Source organism: Schistocerca piceifrons, chromosome 11 (genome assembly GCF_021461385.2).
Source record: "Schistocerca piceifrons isolate TAMUIC-IGC-003096 chromosome 11, iqSchPice1.1, whole genome shotgun sequence".
In the NCBI taxonomy this organism is placed as follows: domain Eukaryota; kingdom Metazoa; phylum Arthropoda; class Insecta; order Orthoptera; family Acrididae; genus Schistocerca; species Schistocerca piceifrons.
The window spans coordinates 165,533,118-165,557,995 of record NC_060148.1 but is presented as its reverse complement, the minus strand read 5'-3'; the positions used below and the strand labels follow the sequence as shown (position 1 = coordinate 165,557,995).

The following is a 24,878-nucleotide window of genomic DNA, read 5'->3' as shown; positions in this document are numbered from 1 at the left end:
AATGTCAACTTTATCCTGATGCCACATGTCCTTGACTTCCTCAGACAGTTGGATGTATTTTTCAATTTTTTCCCCTGTTTTCTTCTGTATATTTGTTGTATTGGGTATGGATATTTTGATTAGTTGTGTTAATTTCTTCTTTTTATTGGTGAGTATGATGTCAGGTTTGTTATGTGGTGGTGTTTTATCTGTTATAATGGTTCTGTTCCCGTATAATCTGTATTCATCATTCTCCAGTACATTTTGTGGTGCATACTTGTATGTGGGAACGTGTTGTTTTATAAGTTTATGTTGTAAGGCAAGCTGTTGATGTATTATTTCTGCTACATTGTCATGTCTTCTGGGGTATTCTTTATTTGCTAGTATTGTACATCTGCTTGTGATGTGATCTACTGTTTCTATTTGTTGTTTGCAAAGTCTGCATTTATCTGTTGTGGTATTGGGATCTTTAATAATATGCTTGCTGTAATATCTGGTGTTTATTGTTTGATCCTGTATTGCAATCATGAATCCTTCCGTCTCCATGTATATATTGCCTTTTCTTAACTGTGTGTCGGATGCGTCTTCGATGTGTAGCTGTGTTAGATGATACGGGTGCTTGCCATGTAGTGTTTTATTTTTCCAATTTACTTTCTTCATATCTGTTGATGTTATGTGATCTAAAGGGTTGTAGAGGTGGTTATGAAATTGCAATGGTGTAGCTGATATATTTATATGAGTGACTGCTTTGTGTATTTTGCTAGTTTCTGCTCGTTCTAGAAAGAATTTTCTTAAATTGTCTACCTGTCCATAATGTAGGTTTTTTATGTCGATAAATCCCCTTCCTCCTTCCTTTGTGCTTAATGTGAATCTTTCTGTTGCTGAATGTACGTGATGTATTCTATATTTGTGGCACTGTGATCGTGTAAGTGTATCGAGTGCTTCTAGGTCTGTGTTACTCCATTTCACTACTCCATTATTATTATTATTATTATTACTTCAACTGTGAAAGCTACTCACCAAAGCCCGTGGTACCGTAAGTATCTCATCTGTTGGTTCACATTTCACAGAAACCGTTCCTCTGCTTTCCATGGCAGCGGACCTCAATACCTGAAAAGTCAAAAAATAGACTAAAGAGGCAGCATTGAATTTCATTATTGCATGAGCCTACTATAAAAGCAGTGAAAGGCTGTGAATAGGAATTGGCAAAGCTACCAACTTGTAACCATCACTTGCAATAGCAACGTGTGAATTACATTTGCTGCCATACCATGCTGAAAACTAAATGACAGAGTGGCTGGCAATGATAATGTGAATAGCCTAAAACTGTACAATGTAATGCTCTGAGGAGATTCAACTTCTGCTAAACAATCATTTAAAATTTTAAAAATAACAAGAATGAGAGGGGTTCACAAAAGGGAGTCCTGTAGGGACATTTTGTAAAGAGTTTGAAAATATCGCTCTCCCAGGACTGCAAGTATATGAATGCGTGTGGTACCTTAAATCACATATGGACTTTGAGCTATCCAGCGAAGTTCACAGTAATGAAACAATAAGTAGGAATGATTTTCACAGTTATGTATACAGCACCGCCCTGTATGAGAAGTGTTTACTAAAGAAATGTAAAATAACCTCCTTCCTTTGCTCGTGCCTGTGTCCCGCATCAACAAAGGGTCAGCCACAGTTACGTACAGACCTGGCACGGTAAATTTAAGCGACGGGCAGATGCCGTTCCTGTCGCCACCCCATTACACTCAGCCCCCTCCCCCCCAAAGACGGAATGTGGGTATCCCAACAGTCTCACTTTCATATGAAAGTGAGCAAAAGTTTTCTAAATGTTAGTGAATTCTGCAACTGAGGTGGGACTTGGGTGCCAGCACAAAATTGACCTAGTGAGATGTGGGAAACTTCCTAAAACCCACCCCAGGCTTGTTGGCAAACTGCCCCTCACTGTTAATCCGCCGGCAAATTCCCAGGGACAGCACAGCTCCCCGTGTCGGCAGTAGCACTTCGACATGCAGAGCTATCTGCGCAGATAAATACAAAATAATAATCTGTATCAGAAATGTTTGCTAAGTAAATGTAAAATAATCTTGCTTGCAAAAATAAAGAACATAGACACACTTGGCATATTTATGACAGAGTTGAGAAAGATGTTAATATCTAATAGCTTCAATAGCATCGAGGGGAATATATTCGACCCCGAGCAGGCGCACCATTTTTCAAAACACGAGCGTGTGTGCAGTGTCCTTCGTACATATGTAAAGAATATGTTGTCTTTACATTACCAAGGTAAACGTGTATGATCAATGTCACAGTTTAATGTTCACTTAATTAAACAATGATAACCACGAACCTACTATGCTGTCATAGTAGGAAGAGAGGTGATACTCCTACGTGGAGTGTCCCAGGTGGCGGATAGGGAAGTCCTCACCGGTCTACCGGCGGACTTGAGTGAAATAAAATAGCTCTTGCGGACCAAACACACCCTCTGCGGTTGACAACCGTAGTTGTAAATCGGAGCTTGCTCCAACTAAGGTTGACAACCTTTGAAAGTCAAAAATGGAAAGGTCTTTTAGGAAAAAAAAAAAATTCCACCGTCCTGCTCAGAAAGGCAGGAAAAGGCTACATCGGATTCGGTGGGTAGTCAACTAGAAGACAGCAACAAATCGGAGCGTTTGCAACCATCAAAATGCACACTAAAACACAAAAAGAAGATGAAACATGAGCAAATAAATTATATAGCAACACACAACATAAACTCACTACTTCAGACCGGAAAACTCAAGGAGCTCACAGATGAACTAAATAAACAAAAAATTTTAATAACAGGGATCCAAGAAATGAGAAACACCACAGAGGACTCATTCGAATCCCAAGGATACAGAATTTATAATGGGAAACCAGGACCGAGGGCAATGAAACAACGTCCCCAGTTTGGAACGGGATTTTTAGTAAACATAAAAATAATAGATTCAGTAACGGATTTCCAAGCAGTATCGCCAAGAATTGCGACTCTAAACTTAAAAACAATGAATAAAACCTATACAATAATAAATGTTCATGTCCCAACAATTGAAAAAAAATTGTCTAACAAAAACAAAGGAAGAGGTAGATAAATTTTGGGATCTTCTAGAACAAACTGTGAACAGAGTAAATAAAAAGAATGTAAAAATCTTACTGGGATATCTCAATGCTCAGTTGGGAAAAGAAAGGAAATATAAAGATATAATTGGAAAATGGAGCCCACATAAATTTACAAACAAAAACGGTCAAAGACTTGTAGACCTCTGCAGTGAATACAACCTTATATCTAAATCAACATACTTTAAGAGGAAGCAAAGTAAACATAAAACGTGGAAACATCCAGACTGGGGGAAGCTAGACCATGTCTGTATGGACAAAAAGTTTCATAAGGAGGTCCACAATGTTAAAGTACTGAGAGTAGTAGACACAGGCTCAGACCATTATATAGCTAAAATTAAAATCAAATTCACTCCATTAAAGAAGAGCACCAGAAAAACTAATAAAATAAAAAGGAGGTTTGACCCACATCAGCTAATTAAAAATAATAAATACCAACAAATAACACAAACCATCAAATTAACTGATGATCTTGGACAACTAGTGCCTAATCTTAAAAAAGAAGCAGAGACTCTAGCTCCCTTGAACCCATGAAGGAAACATGCATTGTCGACATCAGAATGTGACAAATTCCATGAAGATAGACACCAAGCATGGTTAAAGTTTCAAACACATAAAACTGAAGAAAATGCCATCAAGCTAAAAAATGAAAGAAAAAAATTTACACAAAATATTAGAAGAATCAAGAGAGGATTCCATAAAGATATTATAAACTTTATAGAAGGTAATTATCATAAAACCAACTCCAGGAACTACTATAAAATCTTTGGGAAACAACTACAACAATATGAGGCCCCTATACTAATACTGAAAGATGAAGATGGAAGACTGACACACAGTAACAAGGAAAATGCAGAAATAATGGCAAAAGCATTTAACAAACTTCTGAACTGCGAGGAACCCAAAGAACCCTTACAAATCAACATAAATACCCCAATAAAAACCAAACCTAACAAACTAGACCCTCCAACTTTCCAAGAAGTAGAAAAAACTCTTAAAGAACAAAAAAATTATAAGGCATGTGGAGAAGATCAGTTTTTGTTGAAATGTGGAAATATGCAAGTGACACAGTCAAGACCTCCTTACACATGGCTCTAACAAAAATTTGGGTAACAGAATGATTCCCCGAACATTGGACCACAGCTATCATCCACCCACTACACAAAAAGGGAGATAAGAGCAACCCAGACAACTACAGAGGAATCTCTCTCCTAGATTGCACATACAAAATTCTATCCAAGATCCTATATGAAAGAATCAAGGAGCAATTAGAACAGGAGTTAGGGGAATATCAGAGAGATTTCAGACCATGGAGAAGCTGTGCAGAGCAGATAATTAATTTAAAATTGATTATGGCATACTACAAGAAATTTAGACTGGCAATGGCAAGGAAAGCTTTTCTGAAGAAGAGAAATTTGTTAACATCGAGTATTGATTTAAGTGTCAGGAAGTGGTTTCTCAAAGTATTTGTATGGAGTGTTGCCATGTATGGAAGTGAAACATGGACAATAAATAGTTTAGACAAGAAGAGAATAGAAGCTTTAGAAATGTGGTGCTACAGAAGAATGCTGAGGATTAGATGGGTAGTTCACATAACTAATGAGGAGGCATTGAATAGAATTGGGGAGAAGAGGAGTTTGTGGCACAACTTGACAAGAAGAAGGGACTGGTTGGTAGGACATGTTCTGAGGCATCAAGGGATCACAAATTTAGCATTGGAGGGCAGTGTGGGGGGGTAAAAATTGTAGAGGGAGACCAAGAGATGAATAAACTAAGCAGATTCAGAAGGATGTAGTCTGCAGTAGGTACTGGGAGATGAAGAAGCTTGCACAGGATAGAGTAGCATGGAGAGCTGCATCAAACCAGTCTCAGGACTGAAGACCACAACAACAACAAGAAACAGAACAAACCTCTGGCAATAACATTTGTAGATTTTAAGAAGGCATATGACTGTCTCCACAGACCTTCAATATTAAAAATTTTAAGAAATCTAGGACTCCATCCAAAACTAATTAAAATAATACAACTCACTTTAACCAACACCAAATCAAAATTGAAGTTTAGAGGAGAAAAAGTAAAAAATAAATTGACATTGGAGAATAGCATCAAATGAAACAGTATATAAGAAAATTGAACCAGTCATGAGCACGATCAGGAAGAAACGCATCTCATTCTTTGGACATCTGATGAGAACTCCAGAACACAGAATTAGTAAAAAGAATAATACAAAAATTGTGGAATAGCAAGAGTGACATTAAATGGATCACAGAAATTAAGGAAGATATAAAAGAACTCCAAATTACAGTAGATGACCTAAAAAACAAGACAGAGAAAACCAGAATACTGCAAGACCCGCAAACCAGACTACAAATGAAAATCAATAAAAGGAGTACAGGAAGAGTGGTCTCAGATGAAGAAAGAAAGAAGATATCTGAAAGAATGAAGAAATATTGGGCAGACAGAAGAGCAAAACACCTTTCATATAAGAATAGACTCTAGTAATTATATTACCTAAATATCATATTAAGTTATTGTTGAGCCAAATTGTATCTCTGTGTAACTACATCTTTGTATTTTTGACTAGAGTGGTCCAATGAAGGCCATAAAATAAATAATAATAATAATAAATAAACAATGATAAAATAAACTTACATAATATGAGCTAAACTACTGTTTTTTTACACAATAATGAAATAAATGTTCGCTGTATCACTCTGTTACTGAGGACAAGTGTTACAGAGACAGTAATGACCAACTCGAAGCATTAAACAGCGCACCTGCTTCAGATCCCAGTGAAACACTTATTCGACTATTAATTATATCATAGACAATTGTCTCATTGTGAGACTGCTGCTCGTTTGTAATCTGGGTCATTTTCTTGCACAGATCGTAAATTTTTTCGTCTAGCTCGCTTTGTAATTTATATTACTGCTGCTCACTTAGACATATGACAACACAATTTATCATTGTCATAGCTGAAGCGGAATAGGTATAGGTTCACAATTATGAAAGAACAATGGAACAGCGCAAAATCATTTCATTCGCAGTTGGTGCACTTCATATACGGGCGAGGGTCAATCATCTATACTGACACATATCTGATACTACTCAAGAATATGCATGACATACTTTCACATAAACAATGTTACATCTCTGATTTCATTGTTCCGGGCAGTAACCTGTTGAAGTGAACTTGGCAAAAATCAATAACAATTTTGTCAGTAAAACTGTGTGTGTGTGTGTGTGTGTGTGTGTGTGTGTGTGTGTGTGATATATCCATAACAATTTAAGATTTTCATTTTTCTACGTAACTAGATTAAATGCTTTTCCACGTTACATATATCACCTACACACTGTGTACTATATACCCATTTGGACTTGGCAGTATCACTGCACAAAAAGCTCAGATGATGAATAAATTTTATTGTTGATGTTCTTTTGCATAACTGGATTTGAGAGCAACTTACCATTGTCCTTGGTACCATAAGCACCTCATCTTTTGCCTCCAGTTTCACAGAAACTGTTGTTTCCCTTTCCATAACAGCAGATACAGATGCCTGCAAAGTAAAGAAATGGATTGACATAGCAGTATTCAGCTTTATTTGTCAATGATATACATCTCAAAGTCACTGCCTCCAGTCTAACCTTAATCATAGCTAGTTAACTGGAATAAAATTCAACACCTGTAGCGGACTTGTTACACAGATATAATATTTCCTTTCCTTATGTAGAGCATTAAGTGGTAGAAACAAACAATTACTGATGAGGATCACTACTCATGTTGCACTAAACATGCTGGCAACATTTTACCTAAAACATTTAATTCCATCAATTCCACAGGTACGAGTGTGGTACATACATCATCAAGTCAAATGTAGAGTTGGACACAGAAGAAAACAATGTAATCAAAGTTTTAAAACAGGAATGTTAAATTGCTGTTCACTTTATGCCTCAAATTTGACACTAGTATTAAATACACCTACCTTCTGAATTAACTACAGTATAATTCAAGGAGTTCAGAATTTATCAAATGACAATATCGGCAGTATTTTATTATTAAATTATGTAAAAACCTAAAAAGCTCTTCTTCTTAACTTGACACGCTTCACTTAAACCACCCTTTAGAGTCACACAACGTTATTTAGTACTCTGTCCATGGCATATAATCACTACTGCCAACTCTCAGGCAAACTCATCATCTGCGCTCTTCCCAAACAATTTAATGTGCTTACTTATTGCAGCAGTATGATACTTTCACCTATCAACATTATGCAGTATACTGGTATCATTTCATCACAACTGCTACAGCTACTGTAACTAAAATGTCAGATGCTACGTTGTTGTCTTTACCCAGATAGCTAGGAAAAACATCAGACAACAGTGCACTTCTAGCACTTTGCAACAACTGACAGGTGTACTTCCTAGCATATCAAACCTGTGCACTGGAGCAGAACTGCAGACTAGGAAGTGGAGAGCACTCTACCGACCGAGTCATCTGAGCACGAGTCACGATCCACCCTCACAGTTTCACCCCTGATATATCTCTGCTCTACCTTCCAAGCGCAAGTCAAGAGCAGCACTCTGGTAGCTCAGTCACCAGGACACTTGCCCTCAAAAGGCAAAGGTCCCAGGTTCGAGTCCACATCTGAAGCACAGTTTTAAATTGCTGGAAGTTTCAAACGAGTGCACACAAGGCTGTACAGTGAAAACTCATTCTGGAAACAGATAGGCAGTTAATAAATGCATGCCAAACCAGTTCATTTTCTGTTACAATATGTATTTATTGATTTGCCATTATTCTGACTTTTCAGTTACGTCGTGTTCAAAACTATAGACACCAGTTAGTATTTTTAATCTAGGAAAAAAAAAGAGGGGCATCTTTAAGCTTTCTCTGGACTCACACTTTTTGCGTATCTCTATGTAACTATACCGTATTTACTAACCACTGTTGTTTATGGGTCATTCCATCCCGAGTGATCACATTTTTCAAAAGTTTCCCCATTCTTATATTTCTGATTTTGTTCAAATTTATCACGGGTACAGATATGCTGTAGAAATGAACTCGTGGAAAAACTGATCTCATTATAACCGATACATTGGAAAATGTGGTCCCATATTTGAGAAGCTCCTTAATGAGAGTCCAGTGAAAGCAAGCGAACCTCAATGTTTGAACCTTCCTTAATATGTGGGAACAGCAACTAGGAAGCTCGTTTTCAGATTCTATACAACCTTTGGCCCTGAATCGTAAAAATACAGTGGGGCAGTGTGTAAAACACTTTGTGAACCAGTATAATGCATTAAAGTATCCCAAAAAAAGTATCAAAAAAGATGTTATATTTTTTAGCCTTCTCCGAAGTCGGATATCTCTAGAGAAAAAACACAAAACTACAACAACTTGACAATATCTTAACCGTATCTGGGGCAGGACTCTATTGGTACATTTTCCTGCCTAAGTACTTATTGTTGATCATACTCGATTAGAAATGTGATGCCAAACATAAAACTGCATAAAGTGAGCCAAGTTCAGGTGCAAATATTGTGCAAAAGGGTCACTTCAGAAGTTGTTCTTTCCATCAACACTGGAAACAGCACACTTTTCTCCATTAGAAATGTCTTGTTGTACCTTAAGAGAGGATTCAGCAAAGGGATGAAAAGTTAGGTTGTACTGCAACAAAAATCATTGCAAGATGCTACAGCTTGTCAAATGCACAGTGTCAAATTGAGCATCATTTGTGGTTGGCAAACTGATGCCAATTTACAACTAACCGTGAACTATACAATTTTCTTCTAAAGACAATCCTCTACGAAGCCATTGGGCAATAGTTTAATCTGATATTATGGAATTCATTTATGATTTTTATATACATATTGTCCAGGAAAGAGGTATTTTGTCTCAATTGCAACTCCTAATGGAACAAAAACAGAAATTCCTATTGGTTGTACATTTGGAAAAGTTGTTCTTTCAATACTTAAAAGAAAACACAGAGCTAGAAACTCGGTTTTCTAAATTTAGGGAGTTACAACCAAAATGGAGCATTACCGCTGGAGCAGCTGGAATACATTCAGTATGCGTTTGCACAATCCATCAAAATGTGAATCTAATGTTTAACATGAGCCCTATTGACACTGACTGCAAAGTCCTTCCTGCCAAGATTGTCTGCAGTTTAGGTTTGAAGGATTACATGCTCCAGCAATGTGAAAACTGCCCAGGAAGAACAGAATTACAAAAATATTTAACAGAAGCTTTTAAAATTGCAACAATTCAAACAATGGACCCATACTGGTTGTGACGCACTGGAGACAAAGCAGCTGTCTATTGACGAACCTAGTGAAAATTCGATTGCCAAAGCTTTCTAGTCATCGAGACATTGCAAAACACCAGACTTGTCACTTGAAGAAAATCAAACAAAATTTTAAGCTCGGTGGATTAGTTATTCTAATGCATTTTGCAGAAAATTATTCTTTCATCATACATGATGCTGGGTATCACTGGAACAACAGTCAAGGAACACTGCATCAGTTCGTTGTATACTATAAAGCTGAAGTAGTACAACGTATCAGCAATTGTCTCAGACATAACCACCCATACATTTCTGGCCAAATTGATCAACAAATTGAAATGAAGTAGTACACATTCACTATTTCAGTGATGGTTCCACTGCTCAAAACAAGAATTATAAAAATTTTATCAGCCTGTGCTACCATGAAAAGGACCATGCTATAACTGTTGAACGCAAATTTTTTTTTTTTTTTTTTTTTTTTTTTTTTTTTTTTTTTTTTTTTTTCCCCCCCCCCCCCCCCACAAGCCACATTAAAAGTTGTGTGATTGAACTGGTGGAATTGTTAATTGCTAAATGCTTAGCAGCCTCAGCAGGACTGCAACAAACTACAGATGATCAAATTTTAACGCCAGAAGATTTATTCAAATTTTGTGACCAACAAGTACAAGGAATCAAGTTCATTTCTGTTACAAGCCAAGAAATAGAAGACAAAAGAAAGCTACAAGAAGAACAATTTGCAAATGGCCACACTTTGGATAAAATGTTTTTTGCCAACGGATTTGAACCACATTCAAGTTAGCCACGTTTCAAGTGATACAACTTCTTTTGTGGCTTCAGTTTATCAGCCAACTGACTCCAATGTGGCTTTCGTGTCAGCCTTATTCATGGCCAATACACTGCCTGCATCTATGACAATAGCTAGTAGATTGGTAGCATATGTGAAGTTGATAATGAAGAACAAGTAAAAAAGTCTCTGGTCAAATTCGTGCACCTTTTGGCCCAGCAAGCTCATTCTATTGGCCTGAAAGATAAGATAAATGTTGGATTCCTGAACAGCACTTTATCATGAGTAATGCAGCATTTCCACCAACTAGAACAGGATGTCAGTATAATTTTACAGAAGCCATATCGAACAGTATTGAAGAAAAATTTAATTCCATGAAACAGTAATTTTAAGCACAAGCTTGGGAACCACTGCACAAAACCCGACTAAGGCTTTGTAACTTTGACGAAGAAACCAGCAAACGCAACAATCTATATTTAACAGGATAAGCAATGTTTGATAACAACAGCACACCCCTCTTGCTTTTGCAACCATACATGGCCATTACCAGGATAGGTACAGAAACTGACTCAACTAATTGTTTTGAACTGACAGTCATCAAATTTCTATGCTTTTCGGGTCTAGTTGGAACACCTGTATTAATCTACCAGTTGCCATTCTTGCTTGTCTTGAAGTTGTGGGTTCAGCAACCTGTACCGTGTTGCAATCTTAGCATATTACACCTGACTTTTGTTCAAGTTGAAACTCATATTTGGTTCCTTTGCTGAGCTTACTTCAAGATCCAATAGGATGTTTCCAGTGCACAAAATTGTGCTCTTTCCAATGGTACTGGAAGGAATTTCTGGAATGATCCTTTTCCAATATTTACATCTGAACTTGCCTCATTTATTGTAATTTTAAATACAACACCATGTTTGTGACCGAGTACAATTGAAAATACGAGGGCAGTTCAAATAAGTAATGCAACACATTTTTTTTCTCGGCCAATTTTGGTTGAAAAAACCGGAAATTTCTTGTGGAATATTTTCAAACATTCCCGCTTCTTCTCGTATAGTTTCATTGACTTCCGACAGGTGGCAGCGCTGTACGGAGCTGTTAAAATGGCGTCTGTAACGGATGTGCGTTGCAAACAACGGGCAGTGATCGAGTTTCTTTTGGCGGAAAACCAGGGCATCTCAGATATTCATAGGCGCTTGCAGAATGTCTACAGTGATCTGGCAGTGGACAAAAGCACGGTGAGTCGTTGGGCAAAGCGTGTGTCATCATCGCCGCAAGGTCAAGCAAGACTGTCTGATCTCCCGCGTGCGGGCCGGCCGTGCACAGCTGTGACTCCTGCAATGGCGGAGCGTGCGAACACACTCGTTCGAGATGATCGACGGATCACCATCAAACAACTCAGTGCTCAACTTGGCATCTCTGTTGGTAGTGCTGTCACAATTGTTCACCAGTTGGCATATTCAAAGGTTTGTTCCCGCTGGGTCCCTCGTTGTCTAACCGAACACCATAAAGAGCAAAGGAGAACCATCTGTGCGGAATTGCTTGCTCGTCATGTGGCTGAGGGTGACAATTTCTTGTCAAAGATTGTTACAGGCGATGAAACATGGGTTCATCACTTCGAACCTGAAACAAAACGGCAATCAATGGAGTGGCGCCACACCCACTCCCCTACCAAGAAAAAGTTTAAAGCCATACCCTCAGCCGGTAAAGTCATGGTTACAGTCTTCTGGGACGCTGAAGGGGTTATTCTGTTCGATGTCCTTCCCCATGGTCAAACGATCAACTCTGAAGTGTATTGTGCTACTCTTCAGAAATTGAAGAAACGACTTCAGCGTGTTCGTAGGCACAAAAATCTGAACGAACTTCTCCTTCTTCATGACAACGCAAGACCTCACACAAGTCTTCGCACCCGAGAGGAGCTCACAAAACTTCAGTGGACTGTTCTTCCTCATGCACCCTACAGCCCCGATCTCGCACCGTCGGATTTCCACATGTTTGGCCCAATGAAGGACGCAATCCGTGGGAGGCACTATGCGGATGATGAAGAAGTTATTGATGCAGTACGACGTTGGCTCCGACATCGACCAGTGGAATGGTACCGTGCAGGCATACAGGCCCTCATTTCAAGGTGGCGTAAGGCCGTAGCATTGAATGGAGATTACGTTGAAAAATAGTGTTGTGTAGCTAAAAGACTGGGGAATAAACTGGTGTATTTCAATGCTGAATAAAACAACCCCTGTTTCAGAAAAAAATGTGTTGCATTACTTATTGAACTGCCCTCGTAATTGACTATGCTAACAGAATCATGTCACAGGCTTTGCCAAAAAATGTGCCAAGTTCAGTTCCTTTGCATTGTTTCCTTGCTTAGATATCTGTCCCCAAAGGGAGTAAAAACTTCTGTGCAACTTTCTTTTCAGGTTATTTGGATCATTTTCATGCATTATGCTACCTTACAAAATACATTAAATTCTGCCACATTGCATTTGTCTAATTCACAGCCGAAAGTTACCCAAGACCTGAAAGTAAGAGTTTCCTACTTGCTTTTGTCTTGTAATGAAAGAACTTCAAACACTGACTTCTGTTCATTTTCATGCACATTCGTCAAAAATTGATCCAAATAAAAGGCCATTGTTTCTCATATACTTAAGGTGACGATTTAAAATTTTACACAGGCTCATTTCTAGGATAGGTCTACATGCACAGCAAATTTCAGGAAAATTGAAGCTGAAGGAGTGGAAGGTCTATGAGTCTTTGAGACAAAATGAGCCTCATGAAAAATATCAATGTATGCATACACACCTTTGTAACACTACATTACATTAATACTTGTTCCAGAGATCACGAATACGACAATTCATAATGATGTGAAATGTGTTAGTTTAAACTAAATTTTCATTACACAATATTTATTTATTTTTACAGCTATTACTTCATATCTAAAAATTCATCTATTGAGCAAAAGCAGTTATCATCCACAAATTCTTTGAATTTCTTTTTAAATGTTGGTAGGCTATCTATCAGACTTTTAATACTATTTGGCAAAAGGCCAAAGATATTTGTGGCAGCATAATTCACCCCTTTCTGTGCCAAGGTCAGATTTAACCCAAAATAGATCATCTTTCCTTCTAGTGTTTGCAATTATTTTTGAAGTGGGATGGGTTATTAATAACAAATTTCATAAGTAACATATGTATTGCAATGGTACTGTGAATATACCGAGTTCCTTAAATAAATGTCTGCAAGGTGATTTTGGGTGGGCTCCAGCTATTATTCTGATTACATGCTTTTGTGCAATGAATGTTTTTTTCCTCTTAATGATGAATTACACCAAAATATGATGCCATATAAAAGCAGAGAATGAAAATAAGCACAGTAGACGAATTTACTGATAAGTTTATTAATAAAATTTGCAGTAACTCTTAACAGCATAAGTAGCTAAACTTAACTGTTTCAGCAGATCAACATGTTTCTTCCAATTAAATTTCTCATCAATGCACAAGCCCAGAAACTTTGAATATTCTGCCTTAGCGACAGACTTCTAGTGAAAGTCTATATTTATCGATGGTGTCAAGCTCTTTACTGCACACAACTGTATATGCTCAAAATTTAGTGAGTGCACACTTGCAGAGAACAGCTTAACAGTTTTCTGAAAGACATTATTTCCTCTGTTGGATGTGATTACTAGTATCGTCAGCAAAAAAGACTAGCTTGGCATTTTCATCCATATAGTGTGGCAAATCATTAATACATATTAAGAACAATAAGGACTCAAGACTGAGCCTGTGGGACACCATTCTTGATTCCTCCCCAGTTAGACGACTCTGCTGATTTTTGCAGACTATATGTACTGTTAATTTCAACCTTCTGCATTCTTCCAGTTAAATATGAATTAAACCATCTGTGTACTGTCCCACTCACACCACAATACTTAAGCTTATCTAGAAGAATTTCATAACTCACACAGTCAGAAGCCTCTGAGAGATCACAAAATATACCAATGGGTGATGTTTGGTTATTCACAGTGTTTAATATTTGATCAGTGAAAGTGTATACCATGCATCGTATTCTGTTGAAAATACTTGCTGAAAAACAAACTGACATTTTGTCAGTACTACTCTTGAATACATTACTTTTTCAAATATTTTGCATAAAACTGTTAGAAGTGAGATAGGGCAGTAGTTGTTAGCGTCAGACCTACCCCCTTTTCTATGCAATGGTTTAACAATAGCATATTTAGTCTACCTGGAAAAATGTCCTGTTTCAGTTGTTTACTGCATATGTGGCTGAGAATCCTCCTCATCTGTTGGGAACAAGCTTTTAGTACTCTGTTGGAAACACCAATTCCATGTGAGCTTTCACATTTTGAGTAAATTTGTAATGGCATAATCCCTATCACTTCAGGCAGGGGGGCTCCCTTCATAGCCTTGAATGTTAGTGAATTTAGCAAATGTTAAAATCCATGAGATAGTAAGAAACATATTTTTTTGTTTTCTTCAAAAAAATTCCTGCCCCAAGGTACAGGCCTCCAAAGATGATAATGCAAACACCATTTTCAAGATGCGAATTACGGAATTTTTTTTTAAAATATTGTATCTCTGTACCAGTTCTAGATATTTTGTTAGAGGTTTTTTTATTTGAAAGACAACTGCTTTATGATTACATTGGTATCATCCGTTTGGACATATCTGTCAAAGTTCTTTTATTGTCACCTTTTGAATTTTCTTTATAATTTACACAATTTTTTTTATTCAAAAATGTCAATCCAGGAAAGTTATATTTTTTCTCTGTTGATTAGTACCACGTAGTACTATGTTCTCTGTTCAGAAGAGCTTCCACTTCTAAGTTGGACAGGTTTTATTTAAAAAAAAAATAATAATAATAATTTCTTTTTTGTTTACTTTCAAGGACAATGTATGTCTTCACCGAAGACACAAATTCTTGCTAATCTCTATGTTACAATGTTTATTACTATTGCCTTTTATGCAGTTATTTCTTACACTTTGTTGTAGTTTGTCAGTTTCTTTGTTGTGGTTGTTCATTGCAGGTTTCTGTTTTGTAGTTGTTCAGTGCTAAGTTGTTTACTGAAGAGGCTTCTAAGAAATCGGACCATCCAGTGAGTTCTGCGTTTTCAAGTGCAATTTGCCAGTTGACATACTTGCAGTGTGTTTTGTGAAAAGGACTGTTTGAAAGGTCTTCTGACTGGGGCCACAGGAGATTGAAGTGGAATATTTGCATATCCATAAAAGAGTGATACATAAGACAAACAAAAACACAGACTTTGTTCAGGTTGGGAATAAGTGTTCTCATTTGAAGACTTCAAAGTGAAGATGTTTCCAGTGACGACTTATATGCGTTCCAAATGTTTCGACAGAATAACAACAATGATAGTATCTGAACAAGGTGAAGCCTCCCATGGTGTAGATGATGCAGATTTTACATCAATACAGGAATAATTAAATAGCCTGAATCAGTTAACTACAGAGGAAGGTGTCAGTCCTGATAAATTGTGGTCAGTGAAGTCGAGTCATAAGCTCTATGCATCAAGAAAGTGCAGAGAAATTACTAAAGCTATGGATGAATACACTACAGCAAAACTAACCACACTATGCAAAGTAGAAATTTCCATCTTCAGAAGAAAATTAACCAAAGCACTCTTGCACCTCCTGAGAGGACTTTTTCACAAATATCAATTCAGCTGCTCAATGTTGTGCATCCTACAGTGAAAAGGTGCAAGTTTTAAGTATCATTCCAGAGATATTTTCAAAGAAAACAAATTTGAACCACATTCCATCAGTATCAAACAGGGTGGTGGCAGGGAGCGGGGAGGGGATATGGGGGCTATAGCCGCCGCCGCCCCCCCCCCCCCCAATGGAGTATCATATTATACTAGATAAATTAACTTCAGAAATCAGCGAATATATTCCTCCAACAGAATTAACCATTTTTTTAATATAATTATGTAGCAATATAGGTTGCAATGTATTTCAAACACATTTCAACAAAAGAATAAGAGTGGTAAAATTTACTATCTAAACCTATGAATATCATTTAACTTAAAATGGGCATCTCATTATTTATTAATACGCATTTTTTACCTGTAACTCCAAAACAGTTACCAAAAACTACTCTAAGCAACACTAAATTTTAGCAATTTGTCGATGGAGGACCCTAACTTGACTTTTGTTAAGCCCCCCTCCCCCCCCTTGACCGACTTCCAGAATCGCCCCTGGTATCAAAGTACATGGTAAAAAAATAACGAAATGTAAGATCTATAAAAAGAGTCTTTGGGAACCAGGCCCCTATTATGGTCATCCTGTAGAAGCAACTGTACAACTTCACATATTGGAAGATCAAAATTTTATGCTCTACAACCTAAATGGGTAGTTCCACACCCACCTACAGATGTCTGATTATGTGTGTACTGTGCAAATTTTGAACTTTGTGTAGTATCTTTGAAGAACTTACTGGAGCACTTGACATATGACACCTCGGTTGAGAGTGTGAAGTTATTAGTAGTCTGTGACAAAGCGAGATACTTGTTTGTTTCGAGAATGTGGTGACTGCCCTGGCAAGGGAGGAATGAATTTACAGACAATTGGTCTGGAAGATGTAGTAGATAACACTGCAGAAATTATATATGGAACATGGGGCCAAAATAAACTAATTACGAAAACTGTTGCCTTTGATAGTTTCATTGATGAACTTGGTAAATGGTCAGTGAAAGCAGTAACACACCAGCATCTGAAGAAATTACAACAACAACACATTGCAGAGGTGAAAGGGTGTGTACAGGCTGAAGAACTATGTTTAGTGCTTCACTGTGATTTTCCTAAGAACTGGTCTGTAATTCTCCCACAAGAAAGGAAAAGGATATCATTGGAGTAATGACTAGGATTCAATATTTAGAGGAGCGACTTATTTTCTAAACAAGACCACAAACATTGCAATTATAAGTGATGACACAGACATGACTCAGCACATGCCTTGCTAGCAATGCGTAAAATTCTTCAACAGCAAACAGGGGCATCATTATTTCTTGTGGTGCTCCTCGTCATTTTAAAAATCGTTACCAACTGTTTGAATTAAGTCACTTGTCCCAACTGACTGGGTACACAGTGCTATTGGTCACGGGAAGGGGCCTAGTGATGGTGTAGGGGGCCTGCTGAAGCACCGTGCTACAAAACAGTCTTTCCAGACCAAATACAGCTGTGATTCAGAATGCTGAGGATTTTACTGTGAAAGCATTCAGAAGAGACATTTTTGGACTCAGTGATGGGCCAACTTATATTACACGCACTTTGAAGAGCAAGAAAGAAGAAATTTCATTCGTTTGGCCAACACCTCAGAAACAGCGGGATAATATTCAGATTCACAATCTGAGAAGGGGAATGTTTGTGGCATGCATGTATGACTTACTAGTAGATTGCACAGATTATAGACACCAGTTATGAGTTAAACGAAACTGTTGTGACCTTTATACTACCATATGGACCAGCTGAAAGACAGTAACAATTCCACCAGTGATCACTTCCTGTTCACAATGTTTTGAAGATTGTAAGTGTTCCAGTTCCTATTGGTTCAATAGGAAGGCATCACTCTATATCAAAGGAAGATATTGAAGCATTGGAACACATTTTTAGTTCATTGACTGGCTAATTTCAGTACAAAACAGAGCGCACATAAGTTGTGTGAATTCAAACCTTTAATTCTTTGGACCTTTCACTTACATTTTGGAGCCATTTAAAATGCTTGAAAAATGAGTCTCTTACTCATCTTTTAAAACTAAAATTTTGTTAAATAAGGCCAGGTTTTGATTTTTGTGAGCATGTTATGTGGTAATGTAGGAATAAAACAGGTTTTATGTATGGCAAACATTTCAATTGTTTATAAAATCTGTTCAAACTAAAAGTGGAAGCTCTCCTTTTCCAAGTATGTAGAACTATATGGTATTAATCAACAGAAAAAAATCAATTTTATGGATTGGCATTTTTGAAAAAAAAATTCCATAAATTATGAAAAAGTTCAGAACGCTATAGTAAAAGCACTTTGACAGATAAGTCAAAATGAAGGATTTCTTTGTAATCATAAAGCAATCATCTTTCAAAAAACCTAGAACTGTTCCAGTGATACAGCATTTTAAAAAAATTTCCAAAATTTACATCTTCAAAATGGTATGTGCAGTGTCATCTTTGGAGGTACATCACAGAGCAGATATTTTTTTTCTTTTTTTTTGAAGAAAACAAAAAGTAGGTGTTCCTTACTTAAGACCTTCATTTTAACATATGCTGTAATCAATAGCATATCAGACTACAAAGGTAAGATTTTTTCCTAGTCTGCCCGAACTGACACGGACTGTGCCTTATTTTCTTAATTTCAGTAAGACAAATTTTATCAAATTGCACAGGCATTATCCCTTCCACACACAGCCTTGCATTTTCTGATGAATAATTGGATCCTATTTTCCCTGAAACACTTAAAAACGATTATTAAAAATATTTTCAACTTCTGACTTAACACTCTTTTCATTGAGTTTGATAGAAATACAGTCTTCCTGTGTTCTAAATTGCCCTGCTTCCCCTTCAACAATATTCCAAATCGTTTCAATTTTATTATCAGAAGTGATAATCTCAGACATAATGTGCATACTTCTGGAATTATTTATAACTTTTCTTAATACAGTGCAGACGTATTTTGTAATGTTTGACTGTTCCTGGATCATTATGCCTTCTAGCTGTAAGATACATTTTCCTTTTATGTTTACATATTTTTATCCCTTCAGAAAGTCCTGGCTTTTTAGATGTTTCACTGTTTTCTTAAGGAAACTGTTCCCAAATACACTCACAAGGGTATCATGAAATAGGTCAGTTTTTACATTAGCATCAGGTTCCCTGTGCACCTCATCCCAGTCCAACTGTTTGAAGCATTCCCTAAAATTTGCAGCTGATTAATCGTTAACTGAACGCACTATTTTGGAGTACTGTTTCCATTACTATATGGAGCAATGTCATATTGTATCTAGCTGTGCATCATGATCAGGCAGACCATTCTTCACAGGGAAAGTTTTATATTTGATTAAATTTATCTTGATCAACAAAAACATTAGCTATCAGTGTGCTGCTTTCCTGTACCACCCAAGTGGGAAAATCAAAAATAGCTGAAAATTTCCCAATGAGAATCTATACACAGCTATAATTACAAAAGTACCATTATTTAGTTTAAGCTCACATGCACATGCCTCTTTATGTTGCTCTATGTGAAATCTTTGAGTTTCGAAATTTTTCACACAATGATAAATTTTAAAATATATGGCAACTACTACTCTCTCCATAGTGTCTCATCTTACATGTGCCAAAAGTTTTCCTCTTACATTTACCTTTCCCATATCTGTGACTATATGATGTTCAGGGAGAAACAGTACATGTATTCCACCCTCTGTTTCTAAATCTTCTAAACAAACAAGAAGCTCACCTACTTTTTTTTAATCCCCTGATATTCTGATGCAATATACTAACATTTTTCACTGTGCTTTTATAAGAATCTTGTAATATTTTAACATATCTAGTACCAGCCTGACTGAGCTTCTCATTAAGCTTAATTTCTTTGTGTGGAAACAGAGGGGAACTACTAGCATTTTTCGTGGTTTGTTAACGATATATCTACGTAATAGGCAACAAAATACTCGTCTGGCGTGTGTCCAGCATGTACTGTAAGTTTCCTGAATTTACCTTTCAGTTTCAGTTTTTATGACGAAGAGTGTGTTTAAGAATGTTTCGAATGTAAACGTTAGGGTACGTTATACGTCATTCTATTAATATAACCTTTATTTGGCATTCATATTCGCCACCCCTCAACCAAATTACCAACTTTCAACCTTAAGCTATAGGCGTCGGGCAAGTGTTGTAATCAGTGCGTCCCCCACAACACACATTTATAGAGAAGAGGGTTTCAAAGCCAAACACCCGGGGAGTTATTCAAGCCTTATCACTTGAATGGACTTCAATTCACAGCCATTGTTTGTTCCAACTTACATAAACAGGAAAACTCGCACTACCTTCCGAAACTCTCACACACAGATACATTTATAGTAGTTGTTTATTCACAATTACACTCTTTAATGTGCACGCTTGCAGGGAGAATAGCAACACGAGAGCTGAATAGATCACCGCCGTTAAGTGGAAACGCCGCTGATCAAGCCAAAACGGTCTTTTTTTTCCATAGGTAACTATAACTATATGGGTATTACTATAGAGTCATACATTACTTCTGGTTTTGAAATAGTAAACAACACTAACATCACATAAACTTTTCCTCTTCATTTATTACCTCTGGAGTATTAGCGAAGATTTACCGGAAATCACAAGGCGAATATTCGCAGCTTCGCACTCTTTCCCAAGTTGTCGACGCAAATCACAACAGGAGAATATTCGCAACTTCGCGCTCTTTCCGGAGTTGTCGACTGCTAACTTCTATCAATACGGTTCGACTCACAACTTCCTTAATTTCCTTGGCTTTTACAAAATGGCGGCCACCTCTGTGATGAGAGTCAAGTCCTATGAGCTGATTGGTTGAATAAAATGACGGTAGTATTCGTAATTCTACAGGATCGAAAGAAAATTTTAGGAAAAAAGGTAATGGTGCACGGACGTGTAGAAATGCTTGTAGAGCTACTGAAGTGACCCCCCAAACACGTGAAGAAATCTGTGCTCGCTCCTCATAGCGAATAGTGGATAACTGAATACAATGATATTAAAATACTCTCTTCTGTGTGATTGTTTACGTACTATCGTTTTTCAAGACTTAATTTCATTCCAGAGAGTGACATAAGATCCACTCCCAGCAATCTCACACGTTGTGCTGAAAAAACACCCAGAAGGTAGTGTTCAAACTAACCATCTTCCTCTCAGGTCCCATTTTTATAATGTGAAATATTCCTTTCCGTAGTTGTGTAAGCTCTGTAACCCTTGCGGTCTTCAACGAGAGAAATCGGAATTAAATAACAGCATCCTCACTTAATGCTCTAGTGCCAGAGGCTCAAACTTAAATATCAAATTTGTAGTTTTAGAATGGATGGATGAATACCTATATTTCCTGAATTACATAATCGTTTCAGAAAATACTATAAATGTAATATTGCAAAGTGCGCATAACCTTACAACTCTACTTGGTTGCGGACATAATGTTCTATCAGGTTTATTATCACGAATGTAGTTCTTTGTCCAGGCCTGCAGTGCGCAATTTTTTTTTAATAGTTCAGTCCAGACAGACTTGCTTATCACACCCACAAAAGAATGAAGCAAAATTTTGTGCTGATTTATATTATATAAAAATTATAATTATCTAAGAGGAATATCCCACAAACCCCTAAAATATAACTGCCGTAGGGATCGAGAGGACACTATTCGATTAATTACTGCACGTGCAGGCACATTTCCCGCGTGCTACACGCGAATGGAACGCGAAAAAGTCCTAATAACCAGTACAGTAGACGTCTACGTCTAGCGTGCCCCGAGGAATTGCCTCATTCCATGACGTCATCAGAAAAACCGAAAACGTGACACCGCCACCTGGTGACTAGACCCGTAATTAGCTGTGTTGACATACGTACGTCAGTCCCCGTTGGCCTCGCCTGTTGGTCAGAGTGTTTGTGCAGACATGCACACAGCTGTCATCTTGGAACGTCAAGTTAATATACATTGCTTGAACGAAGCCTCCGTTATGAGAAATGTAGAAACACTGTGTGAATAATCTCGACTATGGTGACATACCAATCCTTAGCGTAGTCAGAGCTACAGATCAGTTGATTGATTTAAGCCAAGTGATTACGAATTATTAGTTGAATGACAGCCGTGATTTAGAGCGTAATACACAATATTACGCCTTTAGCACAATGTCTCTTAATGTTTTTTTAACATATTAGGTGCAGCTCACTGATGTAACCACCACTATAAGTGGTCGTTCAACTTATAATTCGTAATCACTTGTCTTAAATCAATCACGTACACACTAATCTGTAGCTCTGACTACGCTAAGGATTGGTATGTCACCATAGTCGAGATTATTCACACAGTGTTTCTACATTTCTCATAACGGAGGCTTCGTTCAAGCAATCTATATGAACTTGACGTTCCAAAATGACAGCTGTGTGCAGGTCTGTTTGCAATACTTTACTACGAATTTGTCATACCAACAGTTGCAAATGCGGGAAAACGGATCAAATATGGATAAAAGTTACTTAGTGGAACGCCCCATGCACTCTTGCGGTTTGTGTGCGATGTATATATGTAATTTGCATAAAAACACACGTCGGATGCGTGTTCATTGTCTACTGTATGTTTTCGGTCGTGACCCAGTAGTTTTAGTATTTATCATAAAAATGCGTTAAATACCGGAAAGTTCATTTAAATATGGCGCAAACAAAATATTAGGCAGCGCCACACGTCTGTCAGTTACCACAAGCTTTACTTCACATTCGCTGAGTTCCAGAACTGTCAACAAAATTATCACCTTTCAGCCTTATGTATACCTCAGACTACGCTACTGATAAGCTTGTTATTCCAGTCAAGGTTTCAAGGAAAGGGGGGGGGGGGGCCGGGATCCCGTATAGTACTCTTGCCAAGATGTGTGCTCTTACACAATCTGTGTTACCGATATGCTTCAATTTGGATCGTTTTTACAAACAGCTGTATGCCAATCACATTTTCTTGTATGTATTTTCTCAAAATCCAGTTCATTTTATGTGGTATTTTGATAAACAGAGCTGAATGAGGAATTATTAATAGATCTAAGAAATACCCAGATCCCCAAATTGTAAGACTGTTGTCGATGCAAGTCACTGATTATAAGAGTGTATCAGATACAGTTGAATATGGAACAAAGCATTTGAAATAAATCACAAAGTTTTAGGTTAGTTTCAACTACTTTTTAATGTAGTAGGCAATCACAATTTTCTTCCATATTTTAATGTATATACGTAATATGCAAGCAACCGAATGGTGCATTTCTACCACTACAAATCATTTCCTTTCCTGTTCCACTCGCAAATGGAGTGAGGGAAGACAGGCTATCTGTATTCCTCCATACAAGCCCTAATTTTTAATATCTTCATGGCTTTTATGCAAAATACACATCGGTAGTGGTACAGTTGTTCTGCAATAAGCTTAAAGAGCCTGGTCTCTAAATTTTCTCAATAGTGTTCCACAAGAAGAACATTGTCTTCCCTGCAGGGATTATCATATGAGTTCTCCAAGCATCTTTGTAATACTTGCATGTTGTTTGAACCTACTGTTATCCTATTGAGCAGCCAATCTCTGAGTTGCTTCAATGTGTTCATTTAATCTGACCTGGTGGCGATCTCAAACACTGGAGTTAGCTTCGGACTTCCAGTCTTCTACCTGATATCTAGCCACAACCTGTTAAATACTTTTATATCAGAACATAAAATTCTATTCTGAATTGTAGGCATGGATGCATAATCTACATGGGCATTATTTTTACTACCAGTATTTTGCAAGTTCACTTCGCTCAACACAGTAAAATTACACCTGTTATTAAAAACAAATACTATTGGGGAGTAAGTGCATTGACATGTAAGTGTAAGACTCCCAAGGAATCTGAAGAGATTTCTGTAAGATGCTCAGCTATCAGTTTTAAACAATAATTTTACTCACACGGATAAAAAGTTCTGATAATGTGCCATGTCAAATTTGTATAAAATCCCAAGCTTTTCGTAACATCCTCCATCGCCATCAGCAGGGACTAAGTCTGACATGTCATAAAACTGGCAATGCTCACACTTTTATGCCCAGTGTATGGGGCTGATTGGCTAAATTACGCCATAGTGACATGATGGAGATGGTGTATGCTAAAGTAACATTCTCTGTATCCATGGGCTAAATTTGTGTTGCTACCTTCATAAACATTTATACTCCACAAGCTACCCAACGGTGTGTGGCGGAGGGCACTTTATGTGCCACTGCATTACCTCCATTTCCTGTTCCAGTTGCTTATGGTTCACGGGAAGATCAGCTGCCAGAAAGCCTCCGCGCGCACTCAAATCTCTCTAATTTTACATTCGTGATCTCCTCGGGAAGTATTAGTAGGGGGAAGCAATATATTCGATACCTCATCCAGAAACACACCCTCTCAAAACCCGGACAGTAAGCTACACCGCGATGCAGAGCGCCTCTCTTGCAGAGTCTGCCACTCGAGTTTGCTAAACATCTCCGAAACGCTATCACGCTTACCAAATAACCCTGTGACAAAACGCGCCGCTCTTCTTTGGATCTTCTCTATCTCCCCTGTCAACCCGACCTTGTACGGATCCCACACTGATGAGCAGTACTCAAGTACAGCTCGAACAAGTTTTTTGCAAGCCACCTCCTTTGTTGATGGACTACATTTTCTAAGGACTCTCCCAATGAATTTCAACCTGGCACCCGCCTTACCAACAATTAATTTTAGATGATCATTCCACTTCAAATTGTTCTGTACGCATATTTCCAGATATTTTACAGAAGTAACTGCTACCAGTGTTTGTTGCGCTATCATATAATCATACAATAAAGGATCCTTCTTTCTATGTATTCATAAAACATTGCGTTTGTCTATGTTAAGGGTCAGTTGCCACTCCCTGCACGAAGTGTCTATGTTCTGCACATCTTACTGCGTTTCGCTGCAATTTTCTAATGCTGCAA

General features: G+C 37.6%; 1 protein-coding gene across 2 annotated transcripts in view; it reads right to left on the bottom strand.

The window, feature by feature from the left end:
- LOC124719907 overlaps positions 1 to 20,653 on the bottom strand; it is a 66,301-nt gene extending 45,648 nt beyond the window's left edge. Inside the window, exons 1-3 of one of the 2 annotated variants that reach the window (XM_047245094.1) lie at positions 20,509 to 20,653; positions 6,591 to 6,680; positions 1,000 to 1,089 (exon numbers count right to left, since the gene is read on the bottom strand). In XM_047245094.1, coding sequence (XP_047101050.1) covers positions 1,000 to 1,089; positions 6,591 to 6,662 — 162 coding nt within the window. In that variant the 5' untranslated portion in view covers positions 6,663 to 6,680; positions 20,509 to 20,653. Of the gene's footprint in view, positions 1 to 999; positions 1,090 to 6,590; positions 6,804 to 20,508 lie in introns of those variants that run through there. The other variant, XM_047245093.1, reaches the window with a different exon arrangement.
- Positions 20,654 to 24,878: the final 4,225 nt, after the last annotated feature.